Source organism: Schistocerca nitens, chromosome 11 (assembly GCF_023898315.1).
Source record: "Schistocerca nitens isolate TAMUIC-IGC-003100 chromosome 11, iqSchNite1.1, whole genome shotgun sequence".
In the NCBI taxonomy this organism is placed as follows: domain Eukaryota; kingdom Metazoa; phylum Arthropoda; class Insecta; order Orthoptera; family Acrididae; genus Schistocerca; species Schistocerca nitens.
Genome location: NC_064624.1, coordinates 68,396,931 through 68,415,300, shown reverse-complemented (window position 1 = coordinate 68,415,300; position 18,370 = coordinate 68,396,931). Strand labels below are relative to the sequence as shown.

At 43.7% G+C, this 18,370-nt stretch overlaps 1 protein-coding gene across 1 annotated transcript in view; it reads left to right on the top strand.

Annotated features, from left to right (window-relative positions):
• The first annotated feature begins 1,559 nt into the window (after window positions 1-1,559).
• The window catches only part of LOC126212643 (uncharacterized), a 34,009-nt gene continuing 17,198 nt past the window's right edge, over window positions 1,560-18,370 (top strand). Inside the window, exons 1-2 of the mRNA XM_049940069.1 lie at window positions 1,560-1,793; window positions 13,403-13,578. Coding sequence (XP_049796026.1) covers window positions 1,560-1,793; window positions 13,403-13,578 — 410 coding nt within the window. The remainder of the gene's footprint in view (window positions 1,794-13,402; window positions 13,579-18,370) is intronic.

Genomic DNA, 18,370 nt, shown 5'->3' with positions numbered 1-18,370 from the left:
TGCAGTATTTTTCTTAAAGACGTTGTGTCTGCCATTAACTGTAACATTATTTGTTTTCACCACTATATTTTCGATCCTATGCCATTTGTACGGGTATACAGCAATAACCGAAAAGTGAAGTGCAGATGGCATGTATAGAACGTCACTATCCTCCCATACATGAGGCAGTTATATTACAAAAAATGCTAAAAACTGCACATCACTTACATTGGGCCACTGGAGGTGTCAAAATTTACAAATATTCTGACGTGTGTATATCTCACTGTTGTCTCTGTATGTTGAGTCTCCTAACTCCGAGTGTACATCAACTTTAGATGACCGTAAGGATCATAGTTATGCCATAAGGTAATTTTATTGTTACTGATGTTAACATCACTAACATGAATCCCCTCAAACCACTGTTCATGTTGTTTACATGACAACTGAGGCGGTTGGTGGGGAACATATTCACAAGTCGTTTCTTCTTTGCCCTTAGCAGTGATAGTACATGCCACAGTAAAGGTTTCATATCAGAGTATCTTAACATTGTGTTTACATTCGTTAACAGAATTTGCCATTCTGTTTATGATACAATCATTTGATGTAAAGAAATAAGATAAGACATTTCTTTATTGTGATAGTGCGTAATAGTACATATGGTATCATCCATCGTCAAAGGCTTACAGTAGCTTGGCTGCTCATAAAAACATGGCAGTAATAATTATATATCACAAAAGTATAAATCGCATTCACAACTCTCGTACATGAATTGATCCAGTGGACAAATAAAAAGAAAAAGGAGTACAAAAAGTGAGATAAAAACATGTGATGGGATACTTGTCACAAATTACAGAACATTATGTGAATCACCATGTAATTGCAAAATGTACTGTTAATATGTAAGGTACTGTACCAGTACAAATGTAGTCATATATTTCCATGGTCCTTAGAAAGTTTAGGCCGAGAATGGCTTTTTCAGCTACACTTGCTAAACACCTTATTCAATTTTTTACTGAATTACTAAAATATATTACTTATGTTAAAATAAATACATCCTAAACGTAAAAACGTTGATGAGTGGACATAATTCTTCCTCATTTCCATACATATCATACAACTCACGGGAAACGTTGTAAAGACTACTCATATTATAAAACTAGCATAGACACGATTCTGTGCAAATCGTTATGTCCTATGCTTGTCAGTAAGTCAAAGTCAAATAGCCAAACTATACATCCTCATTTATGTTACTTTCTATTATTAGCACATAAAACTTACTGGAATTTATCTCAAGATCTCTTATTTCTTAAATCTGTCTTATTGTTGGGCAAGTCGTGTGGGTGATTTTTAAAATAGTTGTACATTTCCACTTCAGATATTTTGATACTTCTACCCTCAGGCAATGTATGAAGAATTTTTATGACTGGATTTACGTTAGGTGATGGTACTCCTCTCTGTTTGCCGGATGTGCTTTTTAAATTTGTCGCTGGAATATGAGCTTTGTAACGTCCGGTCAAGATGTCCGTGCTGTAACTCATACGATTACTGACATTGTAGATTGATCCAGTTTCAAAAGGTAAATGCTACCTGTATACACTTTGTGGGGGCAGAAAGTGAAAGCTGTGGTTCTACAGAAATCTGATCCACTGGCTTGTTCACCAGTCCGTCGTCTCCCGTCTTGTGCAGAACTGCAGGCCCAGGCGGCTGTTTTCCGGGAACGACTCTCCAGCTACTGGCGGGACTTGGCGCAGCTGCTCTCACACGGTGCGACGCACGCCTCACAGCTGTTGGTTCCCCTCGCATTCGAACGTATGGTAAGTGGAGTTTTTTCCTCCTCTTATAAACTGTATTATACGTACAGGGGGTGAGAAAATGACACACACCACCTGGTCAGTTCCTGGAGAGTGTTTCCCAGTTTACCTTCTTCACACTGTAGCTATCTTTGGCTCTCCAGTTCTAATACTAACCATCTGGAAGAATTCTGAACCAACCTCTACTTCTGTGAGCCTCTTGGGGCCTTGATACAGGGAGGCTAAGCTCGGAATGGTTAGAGATCGAAGAAAATCGTCTGTATCTTTCTTTTCTCGTATTTGCTAGCTACTTCTTTTACAGATTCAGATAACTTTGCATCCAATCCTGCTTTACAAGCTGAAGCATGTTAGCTTCATATTTAGTGGAGAGTGGTCTAGAGTCTCAGTGTGGCATTTCAAGTCTACATCAGCATCTTCTCTTCCTAAGAATCTCTACTCCATATGGAAGGCCTATAAAATTACTTCTCTCAACATGGAGGTTCGTCAACTTCAAATCTCGTAATGAACCTGTATACATACCACATAATTTATACAGTTCGTTACAACTGCTCAAACTCTTCCCACCTTAACATTCACGTGACCATTTCCCACGACATCATGACCAGACGATAGCGCAGCTGACACTTGTGGCTCGACGCCATTGGTGGCCCCCTGTGCTCACCACTGCCAGCTAGCACTGTCCGTGTGACACGGCAATGCCCCAGCCGCCGCAGCCACAGAGGACGCGCAACGATACCGAAGGTCCACCAGTTAGCGCGTGTTGCGTCAGCGAGTGGCTTTGTTAAAGGCACTGTGCTACTACAGTCACAAGCGGAATATCTAGTGAATGCGTCAAGGCCAATGAAAATATGTGCCAGGCTAACCTGAAAGCGGATGCTGCTTTCTGAGAGCATTCATCTTAGTCGTTAGCCTTTCTGCACGTGTCTCCTGGCCTAACCCGAACCATTATCGAGTCTGAATTCTCTGTCTATGATTTATGAACACGACCACCAGTGATTTTCCCACTACCAAGAATAAAAGCTATGTGGTCTTAACACATACACTGGACTCGCATTCGGGAGGACGACGGTTCAATCCCGTGTCCGGTCATTCTGATTTAGGGCACGGCCGACTTCCTTCCCCATCCTTCCCTAATCCGATGAGACCGATGACCTCGCTGTCTGGTCTCCTTCCCCAAACGACCCAACCTTAACACATAGAATGGCCACTGTGCATTATGACTGTTTGGATTCTGACAGTAGTATACATGGAAAGTAAAAGGACGCAGTATGATCTGTGTCTTTGTGTAACTTTTTGTGGCGTATGTAGCAACGTGCCAGTCCCTAAAGTATCGTGTGAGCCTCATTTTGGATCCTTTGAGAAGAGAATTAGGCGATATCTGTTTTAGTGAACTGAAAAGGTTCTGGGTAGATTAAATCTTTTTCCTATAAATATTACGGATGTTTGATGGATGGTAATTTCAAAGATTGATAGTTGCGGGTTCCGTATTTAAGAATGGTTTCTGCCGACATCGTATCATTGCCTGTCATTGGATCTAGTTTTCGTTACCATCATCTATGCATTTCACTGCAGGAAAGGCAATTTGCCTGATACGTGTCCAATATTTTGTAGAGTTAGTACCTCACAGCTTACGAGAATGTTTACAGGACGACTTCTTTATTACATTTGCGGTGCAGCTACACTTCGTTGATCATACACTGCACCTGCTGAGGAAAAGTGTAATTGCGAAAAGTTATTCCGTGAAACCAATGTCGTACAGATAGTTTCGATTTAAAGACACACTTTGCTTTCTGAATGAAACTTAAGTCTTCAGACAGCTGCAGCAGTCTTGAGGTATTCGTATTCGAGATAATTCCTCTCGTGGTTCTTCACTACAGCCCTGCAGAGTAGTACGGCAAAGCGTGCTGTGGCCCAGGTAACGACGCAGCTTACGATTTTGACCCTGTGCCCCTGGTAACTGGGCTCTCACATAATACTGTGTACAAATATGTATGTATGTATGTATGTTCAGAATAGTTCAGATGGCTCTGAGCACTATGGGACTTAACTTCTGAGGTCTTCAGTCCCCTAGAACTTAGAAATACTTAAACCTAACTAACCTAAGGACATCACACACATGCATGCCAGAGGCAGGATTCGAACCTGCGACCGTAGCAGTCGCGCGGTTCCAGACTGAAGTGTTTAGAACCGCTCGGCCACACCAGCCGGCATAGATTAGGTCTAGATGGCAGAAAGCGCAGTGGCGCCATGGCAAGGACGCCGGATTCAACGTTTTGGAAGGTGCCGATTCAAAAGTGTGCAGCACCTTCCAATTCACTGCTCCTGCACAACGAGGGAAATTCTGAATTTTATTTTTCGTTTTCTATACTGCTAATCGACGTACGGGTAAGAGTCGACTGCAGTCACGTGTCACCACTACAGTGATTTTGGGTCGGTCCGTACGCCGGGCCCCCTCCCTCGCCTCCCTCGCCCTGTGTTGTGACGCCCGCAGCCGGGCTGTCGGAAGCGCGAAGCGGCTCAGACCGCAAACGGGATGTTAGCTGCCCGCTGACCGCTAACCGCATGCTGTCACAGCGAGGACGTGACGCACGTCCCACACACACACACACGTAAACGCGTGCAGTATTCCTGGCGCACATCCGCAAAGCTCTACTTACGCAAATACGAATTGGAGGCGATAAATCGCGATCCCGTCTAGAACCGGTCGGCCATGTATGTATGTATGTAAATTTAAAAAATATTGTATTCGAAAAGGATTTCTTTTTTCTCTGGCTCCTGCCATCAATATAAAACTGATAAAGGAGGTATTTCATTCAAAAAATATGAAAAAGAAGAACAACTGTATTGTGAAAACAACTGAAAGCTTTTTAATTTGCATTTTTTCTCGTATTTGTGATATACGTAACAGTTTTGTTATTTCGTAATTGATTCATTACAATATACATTTTGTGAATAAGGTAATTTTTTTAATTTCCAATGTCTATTTAACACTTATTAGTAACTCAGGGAGAGAGAGAGAGAGAGAGAGAGAGAAGTTTACAGTGTGTACATACTTAGAACAGCAACAGCAATGGCAGCTCAAAAACAATACACACACACACACACACACACACACACACACACACGCACACACGCACGCACCATAAACATATAAAATACTTTCTTTACACGGATGCATATTGTACATGTTCCACACGCAATATATACTCTGTCTCTCTCTCTCTCTCTCTCTCACACACACACACACACACACACACACACACGCACACACACATGGACGCATGCAGTCTGCAATGAAACATTCATAATCTCAAACATGCAGTCAGAACTGTGACAAACAGTTCATCAAACTATTCCACACACACGCCCAGTCAAGTGGAACACCTTTTTACCTTATTACTATCAAATAAACCCACCCAGACACATCAGTAAATAGTCTGGGTGCCACAGATTTCCACACCTATGCCCCCCGATGAACCACTTGTGATCGTGATAGGACACCCCTGCTTCCAGCTGGAATTGCAGTATATACCTCAGTATATAACCTCAATCGAAAGATCTCCTGATAAGCATTTGTGGTGCAGCGCCAATGCCCTAGAGGAGGCACCTGTTGAAGTCCCTGAACGTGAAAGTCTTTCAGGCTGTGCAAATCACCGTGTCTGTCATGCAGACTTGTGGGATAGTCCAGCTCTACCTCTAGGACATATCCCTCAACAGCATCAGCAGCCACATATTTGATCTCTTTCCTCAGTCTGGTGATTTCCCCTTTGGACATCCATGAGAGCCCTTGAGAGGGAAACTTTGTTGCCTGGTTTGCCTTTAGAGACAGTTTACATCCAGGTAAAGAATGAAACTGAAATCGTCAGACAACCTGTACTCCTCCTCGATCATTTGCAGGTTATTTGCCTTGGCATACCTATGCCCACGTTGGTAAAGTTACTCGTGAATAGCATGTTCCAGGAAGACAAGCATGACAACGTTGGTCAAGAATCCGATGCTGGCTTGTGTCTTTCTTAACATGGCATCCCACGAAATCTCAGCCATATGCTACAGAACCTCTCGAAGATGTTGGCGGTCAGATGTCCATTGGCGTTCATCATTTTACATGTTCTGATAAATCAGAGATGTCGTCCTGCCATTCATTCACCAAGTGCCCGTTCTTTGCATTCATTATGGAAATGCCTCTTATTTTACTAGAGAGTCTAAATTTCGTCTGGAAAGACCCCTTCTCCATCACAAGCTGAAACTCTTGAAACTCTACATCATCGAGATAAGTGGCTCCCTTTGCTACGAATGTCTTCAGGACGCGTTGGTTCAGCAAATTTCTAAAGAGACGTGAGCATGAAGCGTTGTGAATCCAGGAAGTGGTGTGATCCTCTTTGAAGCGGCATGTATTTGTCAACGGTGTCAGCAATGACACTGATCTTATCGTCCTACTACCCAGACTCGTCAAAGTGCTGAACTAGAAAGCGGGCATCATGCTCGCTGAAATTGTGGAAAAGATGGCTGTGTGCTGTGGCAGTTAGTACTTAAAGTTACATGGGTTGTCAGCTGCACTCTGGTACTTCCCCGTTACGTGGCAACAGACTCTACAGGGAGCTTCCTCACCTCTGTCCAGTCACAGTCCCCAGGTATAACGATCAGCTGCCTGCTTGTACAGTGCATCATTCTCCTTCACGTTGGTCATGAGGACGTTTTCACTATAAATGTTATAAACATCCCGTACAGGACTTTCAAGCTCAGTGAGCAACCATGTCGCACTATTCCCTTGACATAAGATTTTAATTTTAGAGTTATACGTGCACAGAACTTGATGGGTAGCCACATGTCACAATCATCATTTTGTGGCAGTGATACGGGAGGCAGAGGCACCACGTTCACACTGTACCACAGGAGCTAGGAGGCGCTCTAAATCGACGTAAACGACGAAGGGACAGAAGTGTTGGTGAGAGGCATTCTTAAACTTCGAGAACCGTTCAATCTTGATAAGCATTTCCACACATATTGTTTCCTGGCTCTAGCAGTCAATCAGGTGTCTTTCAAGATACATGCTCTTGGTAAACGACTTGAGACATCTACAGCAAAAATATCTTGCACCTTTTTTGTTTTCATTTCAGAGGAACGTAGGTGGGACATGCATTTGATCCAAACGTTGTGTTGCTTATCGTCTTCAGAGATTAGCAGCACGTCTACACTTTTTGGATGTTTCTCGGCTAATATGGACAAGAAGAGGGTACCACCTAATTTACGCTAGACTTCTTTGTCGATGTGCCACACAGCGTGTTAATGTTTGCCTTCTTCTTATGGCTTTCCTACATTCGGCCATAAACGACAAATTAGAACGTCAGTGGACATCTGGTGTTTGTTGTGTATCTGTATGCCCTGTATTTTTTGGTTGATTTCTATCACTAGTGAGAAGCAACCATGGAAATCAATTTAAATTCCTCTCATCATGATTCTGGGCATTAGGACATGCTTTTTTTATCAATATATATTTTTGAAGATAGATGTAACTTAACCCCACAATAGATTCATCAAAATCTTATGAATATAAATCAAGGTAGGGTATACAGCTGAGTGTCTTACAGGACTCCCTTTCCTGCATCTCGTCTCAGAAAAGTGACTCAGTATGACCGCTCTGGTATCGACTCACCCCATGACGTCACGACAGCTCTCCCCCTAACTTGGACAATGCTCTTCCCCTCAACAACACGTCGAACTCCTAATAACTCTGCACACGAGAAGGAGAAAGAGACGCAGTTGATAAGTATCTAAGGAAGGAGAAATAAAAATCCGTATTCGTATAATAATAATAATAAATTCTGAGTACTTACAAGTAAAACTGTTGTTGTGTTCATTACTGGAATACACTTCCAGCAACTCATCGTCATTGGGCATGTTTGTCATTAAGGGCGTATCCCGCATGGGTACTAGAGGAGGTGTATGATGTCGGTAGGAGAATGTGTCTAAGAGAATATGAACAAACGAAAACACAGGTGCTAAAGAACTAGTGGCTGGTAGTCGTGTCAGAGCACCGATATTCGCATTGAGCACAGGTACAAACAAGAGCATCTCAAAAATAACAAAAAAAAATTTTATACTGGAGAATAAGTGATATCTGCCTCTGAACAATCGAAGTCGTTCCCCAGAGATCATCATGATCATCGTCATCATCATTATCAGCTGCTGGGTTCAGATCCCACAGCGAGTAACGCCAGCTCGCACCTAGAAAAGAAGAAGTAGAGCCCATAAGAATCACTTACACTACTGGCCATTAAAATTGCTACACCAAGAATAAATGCAGATGATAAACGGGTATTCATTGGACAAATATATTATTCTAGAACTGACATGTGAATACATTTTCACGCAATTTGGGTGCATAGATCCTGAGAAATGAGTACCCAGAACAACCACCTCTGGCCGGATTGAGTCAAACCGAGCTTAGATGGCGTGTGCAGGTACAACTGGCCATGCAGCCTCAACACGATACCACAGTTCATCAAGAGTAGTGACTGGCGTATTGTGACGAGCCAGTTGCTCGGCCACAATTGATCTGACGTTTTCAATTGGTGAGAGATCTGGAGAATGTGCTGGCCAGGGCAGCAGTCGAACATTTCTGTATCCAGAAAGACCCGTACAGGACCTGCAACATGCGGTCCTGCATTACCCTGCTGAAATGTAGGATTTCGCAGGGACCGAATGAAGGGTAGAGCCACGGGTCGTAAGACATCTGAAATGTAACGTCCACTGTTCAAAGTGCCGTCAATGCGAACAAGAGGTGACCGAGACGTGTAACCAATGGCACCCAATACCATCACGCCGGGTGATACGCCAGTGTGGCTGTGACGAATACAAGATTCGAATGTGCGTTCACCGTGATGTCGCCAAACACGGATGCGACCATCATGATGCTGTAAACAGAACGTGGATTCATCCGAAAAAAAAAAAAATGCCATTCGTGCACCCAGGTTCGTCGTTAAGTACACCATCGCAGGCGCTCCTGTCTGTGATGCAGCGTCAAGGGTAACCGCAGCCACATTCTCCAAGCTGATAGTCCGTGCTGCTGCAAACGTCGTCGAACTGTTCGTGCAGATGATTGTTCTCTTGAAAATGTCCCCATCTGTTGACTCAGGGATCGAGACGTGGCTGCACGATCCGTTAGAGCCATGCGGATAAGATTCTTGTCATCTCGACTGCCAGTCATATTAGGCCGCTGGGATCCAGCACGGCGTTCCGTATTACCCTCCTAAACCCACAGATTCCATATTCTGCTAACAGTCATTGGATCTCAACCTATGCGAGCAGCAATGTCGCGATACGATAAACCGCAATCGCGATAGGCTACAATCGGACCTTTATCAAAGTCGGAAACGTGATGGTGCGCATTTCTCCTCCTTACACGAGGCATCACAACAACGTTTCACGAGGCAACGCCGGTCAACTGCTGTTTGTGTTTGAGAAATCGGTTGGAAACTTTCCTCATGTCAGCACGTTGTAGGTGTCGCCACTGGCGCCAACATTGTGTGAATGCTCTGAAAAGCTAATCATTTGCATATCACTGCGTCTTCTTCCTGTCGGTTAAATTTCGCGTCTGTAGCACGTCATCTTCGTGGTGTAGCAATTTTAATGGCCAGTAGTGTATAAGCAAAAACACTATAGAAAATATGTATACTTGCTTTCATCCTCAGCCAAGGTGACCATGATGAATGACATCACACCGTCGTCGGTAAACAGTGACAACAGTGCGGCGTCGTCATTGTTATCCAACGTGCGTGGCCATGACTGCAGTCACCACCGTCGTCACGGATACCGCACGAGCGCTTGACTCCGATATCAGGGCTGGCTGGCAGTCGGAGAGAGAGAAAGACTCGGGTCGCCCTCCGCAGGGCTGTTTACAAACCCCTTCAGCCACGCAGCGTGCGCTGATCAGCAATTCAAGTCGCAATTCATCACGCTTCTTCTCTCACCACTAACATTACTTACACATAGCGCATTGCGACAGTGCTCAGCGTGTTGGTACACATTTGAACATGCCTCTCTCAACTTGCTACTACTCTCACTACTTACCAAGTGTGGACGCAAAGCAGCCCCAACGGGTTTATTTCTCGTAAGAAAAGAACTTCCACATATTAAACGAGTGGGATTGTGCTGTGACAGAAATGCGCGAAATGGAATATGCTGGCTGCAAGTAGCTGCTGATCGGTTACGTTTTGAGTGACACATTGTAGAAACTTGGGAAATCATCTCGACAGTTCTCCAAAAAGAGTGTAGATGTCACCTGGTAAATAAACATAGCTGACAAAAGAACTGTAAAAAATGAGCTCGGGAGTATTTAAATAAGTAGAAAAATTTTATTAAGAAAATAATATTTGCACATATCTGCAGCACAAGTAAATCTGTTTTTCTCTCCACCACCGTACACTTGCCTAAGGTGTCGTCGGACTGACATACAGTTGAATGATTCCAAATTCAGGATGGCAGTGTTCTTGAAAATATCCCACATTCATACCACCACCTCACGACCATTGACTGCATGACGCTCTCTCTGTGATCACAGTTCCGGAGTGATGTCAGCATATCCTCACAGGTCATTCCTGTATCGTGGCGGCTACTGCGATAGTAGAATCGAGTCAATCACGCTATTGTCTTCGAAGACATGTCACACTTTATTGTTCTGAGCAGCTGGGCAGAAGTGACAACTGTGTAGGAACTTGACGAAACACAGACTGAATCGATGTGTGTGACAACAGCTACATCTTTAATCATCTTTAAACATGAAGCGGCCGCACTCGTCGTGGAGGCCTCGCCCGTGAGCAACAATGTTGTACCAGGAGGCAGGCAGCTTGGACCCTGGCAAGCAGGTCTTCAGCTGTATCTACAGGTGTTTTGTACACCTACATCTTGACATCACCTCAGAGAATGAATCCAGGGTTGTAAGATCCAGCGATCGCAATGGCCATCAGAGAGGACCCCCCACTTTCCAGTCCTACAATGAGTGTGTGTATTCTTCAGGTGCTTGGTGCTTGCAAACATTAACATCAAAGTGGAATGATCTTGGATAATGCCCTAAAATACCTTGACTGAGAATCTTTGCTGTTGGCCTCCGATATGAGTGGCGTGGGTGTTTACCTCATTCTAGATCTGCCTGTTTGGCTTTTGAAAACAACATCACGGATGAATGACGCCTCATCCACAAACAATACAAACTGTATGAAGTTGGAAAGTACAGCGCTGTGAACGATACTGGATTGACACAAGCAGACATAGGGCTCAAAATCCGTTCGTCCCAGTGCTTGCACATTTCATCTTTGATTACTCATTGTGCACTGTACACAGCAACACACCTCACCATGAACACGACACAAGCTATCTGATGCAATGGACAGCTGACAGCAGGGTCAGTGGTGTGCTTGCGGCACAGGTTAATGCGCCACTGAGATGCTTGAGTGCTACGAGCCTAGTTGTGTACAGTAGGTCCGTTTGGTGGTCAGTTGTGTACAGTGTTTATCAGCTGCTACAACGGACACCTGAGATCTTTGCAAGTGTGAAGAACTGCAGGCCTTATTGCAATACATGCATTCAGACTGACAGTCGTTGCTTTGAAGAATTACTATGAGCTACATTGTTGTTAGGTGGTGTATGCTGTGTATGTCCTTAAGACAATAAATATGCTCTTTCGAGTATTGGTTCCCTATCTCAATACAATCTATTGTGGAACCACTGTCACCTGTTTCAGTGTGACCCAAAAGGATTGGGGACCCCACGTACAGAGAACAAGAGAAGTTCTGTCCCACTTCCCTCAGACACTCCCGACGGCACCCATGTCTGTGGTGAGCACTCACCTTCCAGAACAACATACTGGGTGATGCTAGGGTAGATAGAAGAAAGGAAAACAGAATGGGCAAGTGCGAGCGGAACTCACGCACTAAGGGTTCTGTACAAACTCCCCATCCTGGGAATCGAGCTTCCCAATGATTTTTGCCTGTTATCGAGACTCTGTAACTTTACTGGCAAGTTACTGGTCCCAGGAATACCAAGATCGGTTCAGAAATTCTACGTTATTTCCTCAGCCCAGCCCAAACAAACAAGAACAAGCAAGCAGAGGACTTTAGTTTACGTATGTAGTGAGAGAAGATTTAATAACACATTTCTGTTTACGTACTAAATCATGAATACAACATACATTTTATGTTTGGATGCAGTAATGTTCGTATGTTATACTTTCAACAGGTGATGAATACAATGTATGTCCAAATCGAAAACGACATTTTTATGTGATATAATTGCAAGTTAGCAAGTTTCAGATTTTTTGCTTTACTTGTACCGGAAAACTTAGTTGTTGCCAAATCTCACGCTTCCAAGTCAATGGAGGGCACCCTATAGGTTTCGATGAGTGAGTTTTCGATTATCAAAACACGAGACATAAACAGCCATATCTGTTGATTGGAGTCAGTTATAAGCTTACAATTTTTACGCAGCCAAGGGTCCACATACCTTTGTATGTGACATAATTTGAACATGATACCCAGAACTTATCCAGAGAAAAAGATTCCTAACAGATGGTCAGACAAATAGACAAACTGATAAAAAAAGATACGAAAAGCATTTTCTAGAGTTATATAGTTACCAATTTTGGATTTTAATATCTTTTCCTTTATTTGCACTGTGAAATCTGGCTTCTTTCAAAATGTCATGATTCTCAATCAACAGATTTTTGTGAGTGATTTTTCAAGTATGAAAATATGTCATTTAAATGGCCAGATCTTTATTGCAGTGACTTAGAAGCCTACAATATGTACAACGTCAAAGGAGCATAGACTTTAATATGTGACATAAATGTGAGCTTCGTACCCGAAAATGGTCCAGAAAAAATGATCGTAACACTCGAACAGTCAATACATTCCTTCAAATCTGCAATATTCGAGACCAGATACAGACGACATCGTGTTAGATGACGAGCAACAAACGCAGATTTTCGGCAAAACCGATCAGCCAGGCAACAGACAAATGCTACAAAATTTTGAGTCAAACTGACATTTCGTGTGTGCACAATTAACTCAGATAATGTTTCAGATATGAAGCCGCTGATGTCCATCCTTGCGTTTGTAGAAGGTCATAACATGTGTTCAGGTTTCTCACACCGTTGGTAACGAGTAGGGTTTTGACGGATTTGTCAACAGTCTGGCAATTCTATTTTCGAAAATCGTTCAAAAGTTTGAATAGAATCTCGTCAGAGTTCCAGCCACGCCATGTGGCTTTACATGTAGGAACTCGACGCTGCTGGCAGCTCCAGAACGTTTCAGTTGGGTGCATCGTCACGGGAGTATACATTCATACATTCAGACCTCTGTAATGTCAACTACCAAGAAATATCTGCACCTCTCTTATCTGATGTCACAGTTTGAGAAATGTATTTATTTAATAAAACCCCACTAGGCATCTGCTGTGCATTAATGTTTCTATGCCTGTACAAAACTGAATGTACTACACTCATGCGCTGGCAGTAATTTCAGTGTCATGTAATAGTGCTACATGTAACTGTATACTAAGACAGGCTGCTGCTTGTGGATGTTACGAAAGTAATTTGAACTATTTTCTGTGTGTCTCAGGGTAACCACGCAAGTGATCAGCAACTCCACGGTTGGATTAAGGACATGGAACGTGTGAAAGACATGCTGCGCACGAAATTAACCGGATGGGTACATGAGATGCAATTAGCCAGCAAACAGGTGGAGCACTACGAGGTGGAAGAAGACAAGGACAGGCCAGGGCACTTGATAATCAGGTATAAACCAGTGTACACTCAAAAGTCTGTCGTACTCACTATGGTTTATTTGAGTTTATCTCACTTTTATCCATTGAAGTATTCATTAAAGTTATAGAAAACACAGGGATCATTTAATTCAGAATGGAGTAAAGAACTAGCACTAATAGCCAGTAGTGAAGGACATGGTTAAAGAAAGTCGTGATTTACAAAGTTTTTTGACTCCGCTTAGCCTTCGATATTTTGATTCGTAATGTGTCTTAAAATGTTCCACGTATTACGTAACAGACCAGCGGAGAAAACTGACAAAAAAAACGATGTTATTGCATTTACTAGAGAAAGAATTGATGGTTACAGATACTTCCGAAGTTTTCATAATTTGTGGAAACAATGATGTGGAACCTAACACTAAAAGTGAGCGTGTCCTCGTCTTATTCGGGACAAAAGAAAAAAAAAAGAAAAGAACACTTTGGGAGAAATTACGGTAATACCATGTAGTAGTGACTCTAGTCCAGGTACTGGCATCCAGTCGGTGAGGAAAGGAGGCCACAAGTCATGTTCATCTCAATAGATGGAGGAAAAATCTAAACAGCGAATAGGGCAGGAAGCGGATAGCCATCGTTCTTGTATTTTGTACTGTGGTTGGTGTGTTTAAATCAGTCCGTAGCATAGAGCGTAAATACTGGAAGTTGCGAGCAGGAGGAAAGCGGAATAGTCTCTCGAGTGGTTGACACATGGGGCCGTGGAATGGAGTAGTGTAGGAGATATGTTGGCACTATGGAGAGTGACCAGGTGGCTTCCTGTGTGGGAATGGGCAAGCTCCCAGCAGGCACCCCAGGTCTTGTGGCGGTGTTCTTGGATTCTTTTAGGTGGCTTATTGTGGGATAGCTATGGAGGTGGAGAACATGGATTAGGGTGGACAGTTAGACTCAGTCGTGATTGCTATCAATTAGATGAAAGACTTCTGCAGTTATATCTGAACATGTCGGTAGGGGAGTCACTTTGGGATGAGTGTGTCTGGGAAATGGACTAGGTCTTCTGAAACGAAGGTGATCAACCGACATCGACAGTTAAGTTCATCATGAGAATTGATGTGTGTAAACAGCTGTGGAGAGGCAGTGGTCAGTGTGAGGAACGAAATTACGTGCTATAGGATGATGACAGAGACAGGCAGTAGGACAGATCACGGCCAGGTTGGTAAAATACACACTCAGGATAAAGTATTATGCAGGATGATTGAACATGATTTGCAGCCAACTGGAGCTGTTTTTGAGGAACGGTATTGTTACTCCACAATGTTTATTGTGTGGGGATTTTTGATTTGCTACTCCACATGTGTCATCAGAACTGTGAGTGGGTTACTGATTCACTGTGTACGGACACATGCAGATAGTGTGACGGGATAAAACTATCGATATTGTCTCAGGCAGTGGGAATGAAGGTAACAGTGGTTGGGAAGGTGAACTGAAAATCGGAGATGCGTAGATTTCAAGACAGGGGTGCACTACACAAAGGAAGCAGCTAATCGGATAGCAGAGTACTTGTGGAGTGGACATGCGGGGTTTCAGGCTAGCCAGTAGTTTGAGGTACTCTCATGAACACTCGCCAGTTGGTACACATTTAGGGAAATCAGATAGCTTTCAGAGTAAAGTCAGTTCGACTCTTAAACTTTCATCAGTCAACTGTCGAAGTATTTGTAACATAGTTCCCAAATTTGCTCTCCTCCATGAACGTTCTCAGCCTCAAATTATTCTTGAATTGAGAGCTGGCTAAGACCCAAAGTAAAAAAAACTCTGAGATATTTAGCGAGTCTTGGAATGTTTATCGGAAAGACATATTCGACGCCGTAGGAGGGGAAGTGTTCAGTGCAGTTGACAAAAAATATTCTCTTTACTGAGGTTGAATTTGAGTGCAATAGTGAAGTTACGTGGTCGCACATAACAGGACTAGGTGAAACCATATCAGTTGTTGGATGTTTTTACCACCCACCCGACTCCGCTGGGACAGATGTGGAGCCATTCAGAGAATCAGCATTGCATAAATATTCAGATCACGCGACACTAGCTGGCGGTGACCTTAACCCACCGAGTATAGACTGGGACGTCTATGGATTCACTGCAGGTCGTGCAGACAGACAGTCTTGTCAAAGACTTTTCAACACATTTTCCGAAAACTGTGTTGAGCAGCTAGTTCGTCAGCCAGCACAAACAGGCAGGACCTTATCGATGGCGTCACCATAGAGATGGGGATTAGTGATCATGATGTTATCATAGCGACTATGGTTACGAAAGTCAGTAAATCAGTCGAGAACGCTAGGAGAGTTGATATGCAGTTGTCAGCGTCTCACTTAGACAATAAAATACAATCATTTAATTCCAGAATTATGGCCATAGAGGAATTATGGCTAAAGTTTAAAGAGATTGTAAATCGTGATCCGGAAAAGTATGCGCCTACTAAGTGGATCAAGGGCGGAAAAGACTCATCGTGCTTTAATAACAAAATTCGGAAAATGCTGAGGAACGAAAGAATGTTACATTCTCGGTTCAAAAGAGAAAGCGCAAATGAGGACAGCAAGATTTGTAGAGATTCGTGCGTCTGTGAAAAGATCTGTGCGCGAAGCATACAACAGCTACCACCGGAGAACCGGAAAAAGTTTTGGTCCTCTGCAAAATCGTTAAGCGGATCTAACGCTTCTATTCAGTCACACGTTGACGAGTCTGCTTTGGCGCTAGAATATTCCAAAAGGAAGGCCGAAGTTAAAAATTCCTTGTTTAAGAAATCGTTCACGCAGGAGAATGGTACAAACGTGCCGTCGTTTGACCATCGCACAGAGTCCCGTTTGGAAATCATAGTAATGAGTACCGCTGGCGTAGAGAAACAGCTGAGACAGCTGAAAATAAATAAGTGGCAATGCCTAGATGGAATGCCAGTTTGGTTTTACAAAGAGTAGTGTGCGGCACTGGCCCCTTACTTAGCTTGCATTTACCGCGAATCTTGCGATCAGCGCTAAGAACCAAGCGAATGGAAAAAAGTGCAAGTGACTGTAGTGTATAAGAAAGGTGAAAGAACGGACCCACAAAATCACATACCAATATCCCTAACACCTGTTTGCTGCAGAATGCTTGAACATATTCTCAGTTCGAACATAATCAACTTTCTTCAGACTAAGGAGCGTATGTGCACAAATCAACACGGTTTTGCTAAGCATCGTTTCTGTCAAACTCACCTTTTCCTTTTCTCGCATGATGCACTGAGAGCTATGGATGAAGGGCAACAGGCAGATTCCATATTTCTAGGTTTATCGAAAGCATTTGACACGGTGTCCCATTGTGGGGTGCTAACGCAAGAACGAGCATATGGAATAAGTTGACAGATTCGTGTGTGGCTCAAAGATTTCTTAAGTAATCGTATGTTTTCGTCGTGGGCGAGTGTTCATCAGAGACAAGGGTATCATCAGCAGTGCCCATGGAAGTGTGATAGGACTTCAGTTGTCCTCTGTATAATAAATGACTTGGCGGAGAAGGTGGGCAGCAGTCTGTGGTTGTTGGCTGATGATCCCATGGTGTCGAAATTGAGTGACTGCAGGTTGACACAAGATGACCTCGACAAAATTTCTAGTTGGTGTGATGAATGGCAGGTGGCTCTTGCTGTAGAAAAAAGCGGATGAGTAGCAAAAACGAACCCGTAATATCCGGATACGGCATTCCAAGTGTCCTGCTTACCACAGTCACTTCGTTTAAATATCTGGGCGTAATGTTGCGAAGCGAGATGAAATGGAATATGCATGGGAGGATTCTGGTAGGGAAGGGGAACGGTCGACTTCGGTTTATTGTGAGAGTTTTGTGAAACTGTGGTTCGTGTGTAAGGGAGACCCCGTATAGGACGCCAGAGCGACTTCTTGTTCAGCATTGCTGGAGTGTTTGGGATCTGCACCAGGTCGGATTGAAAGAAAGCATCGAAACAATTCAGGGGGAGCAGGTAGATTTCTTACGGGAGTTTCGATCAGCATGCAAGTGTTACGTATATGCTTCTGGAGCTCAGCAGGGACGAAGACACTCATTTCGAGGAAAACAACTGAGAAAGTGTAGAGAACCTGGCTGCAGAACGATCCTAATGACGCCAGCATACATTTCTGGTAGGGACCACGAAGACAAGATACGAGGAATTACGGCTCCTAAGAAGGCATATAGACAGGCGTCTGTCCCTCGCTCTGTCAGCGAGCGGAACAGGAGAGGGAACGACTAGTTGTGGAACAGGGTACCCTCCGCCACGCACTGCACGGTGGCTTGCGGGTTATGTATGTAGATGTAGATACAAAGGACGATAGTTGAGAGGAATTATTGGTTTCATGTCCGTAAATTTAGTGAAATCATTTTTGGCTTGGTTTCATTTGGAATCGCAAGGTTTTATCTATTCTATTTCATTTGTTTGGTCTTATGAGTGCATGCATGAGGGTTGTGGTGTAATAGGTGGCCCCAGTTGTGTGTAGATAAGGACATTGACAGGAGTTTATGACGGCGGTGACGAAGCTGCAAAAAAATGGTTCAAATGGCTCTGAGCACTATGGGACTCAACTGCTGTGGTCATAAGTCCCCTAGAACTTAGAACTACTTAAACCTAACTAACCTAAGGACATCACACACATCCATGCCCGAGGCAGGATTCGAACCTGCGACCGTAGCAGTCGCACGGTTCCGGACTGCGCGCCTAGAACCCCGAGACCACCGCGGCCGGCTGACGAAGCTGCAGTGGTGGTGGATGTGGTTGGAACTTCTGGCTCCGGCAATGGTGGGGGCGATAGGGCGGGCCGCGG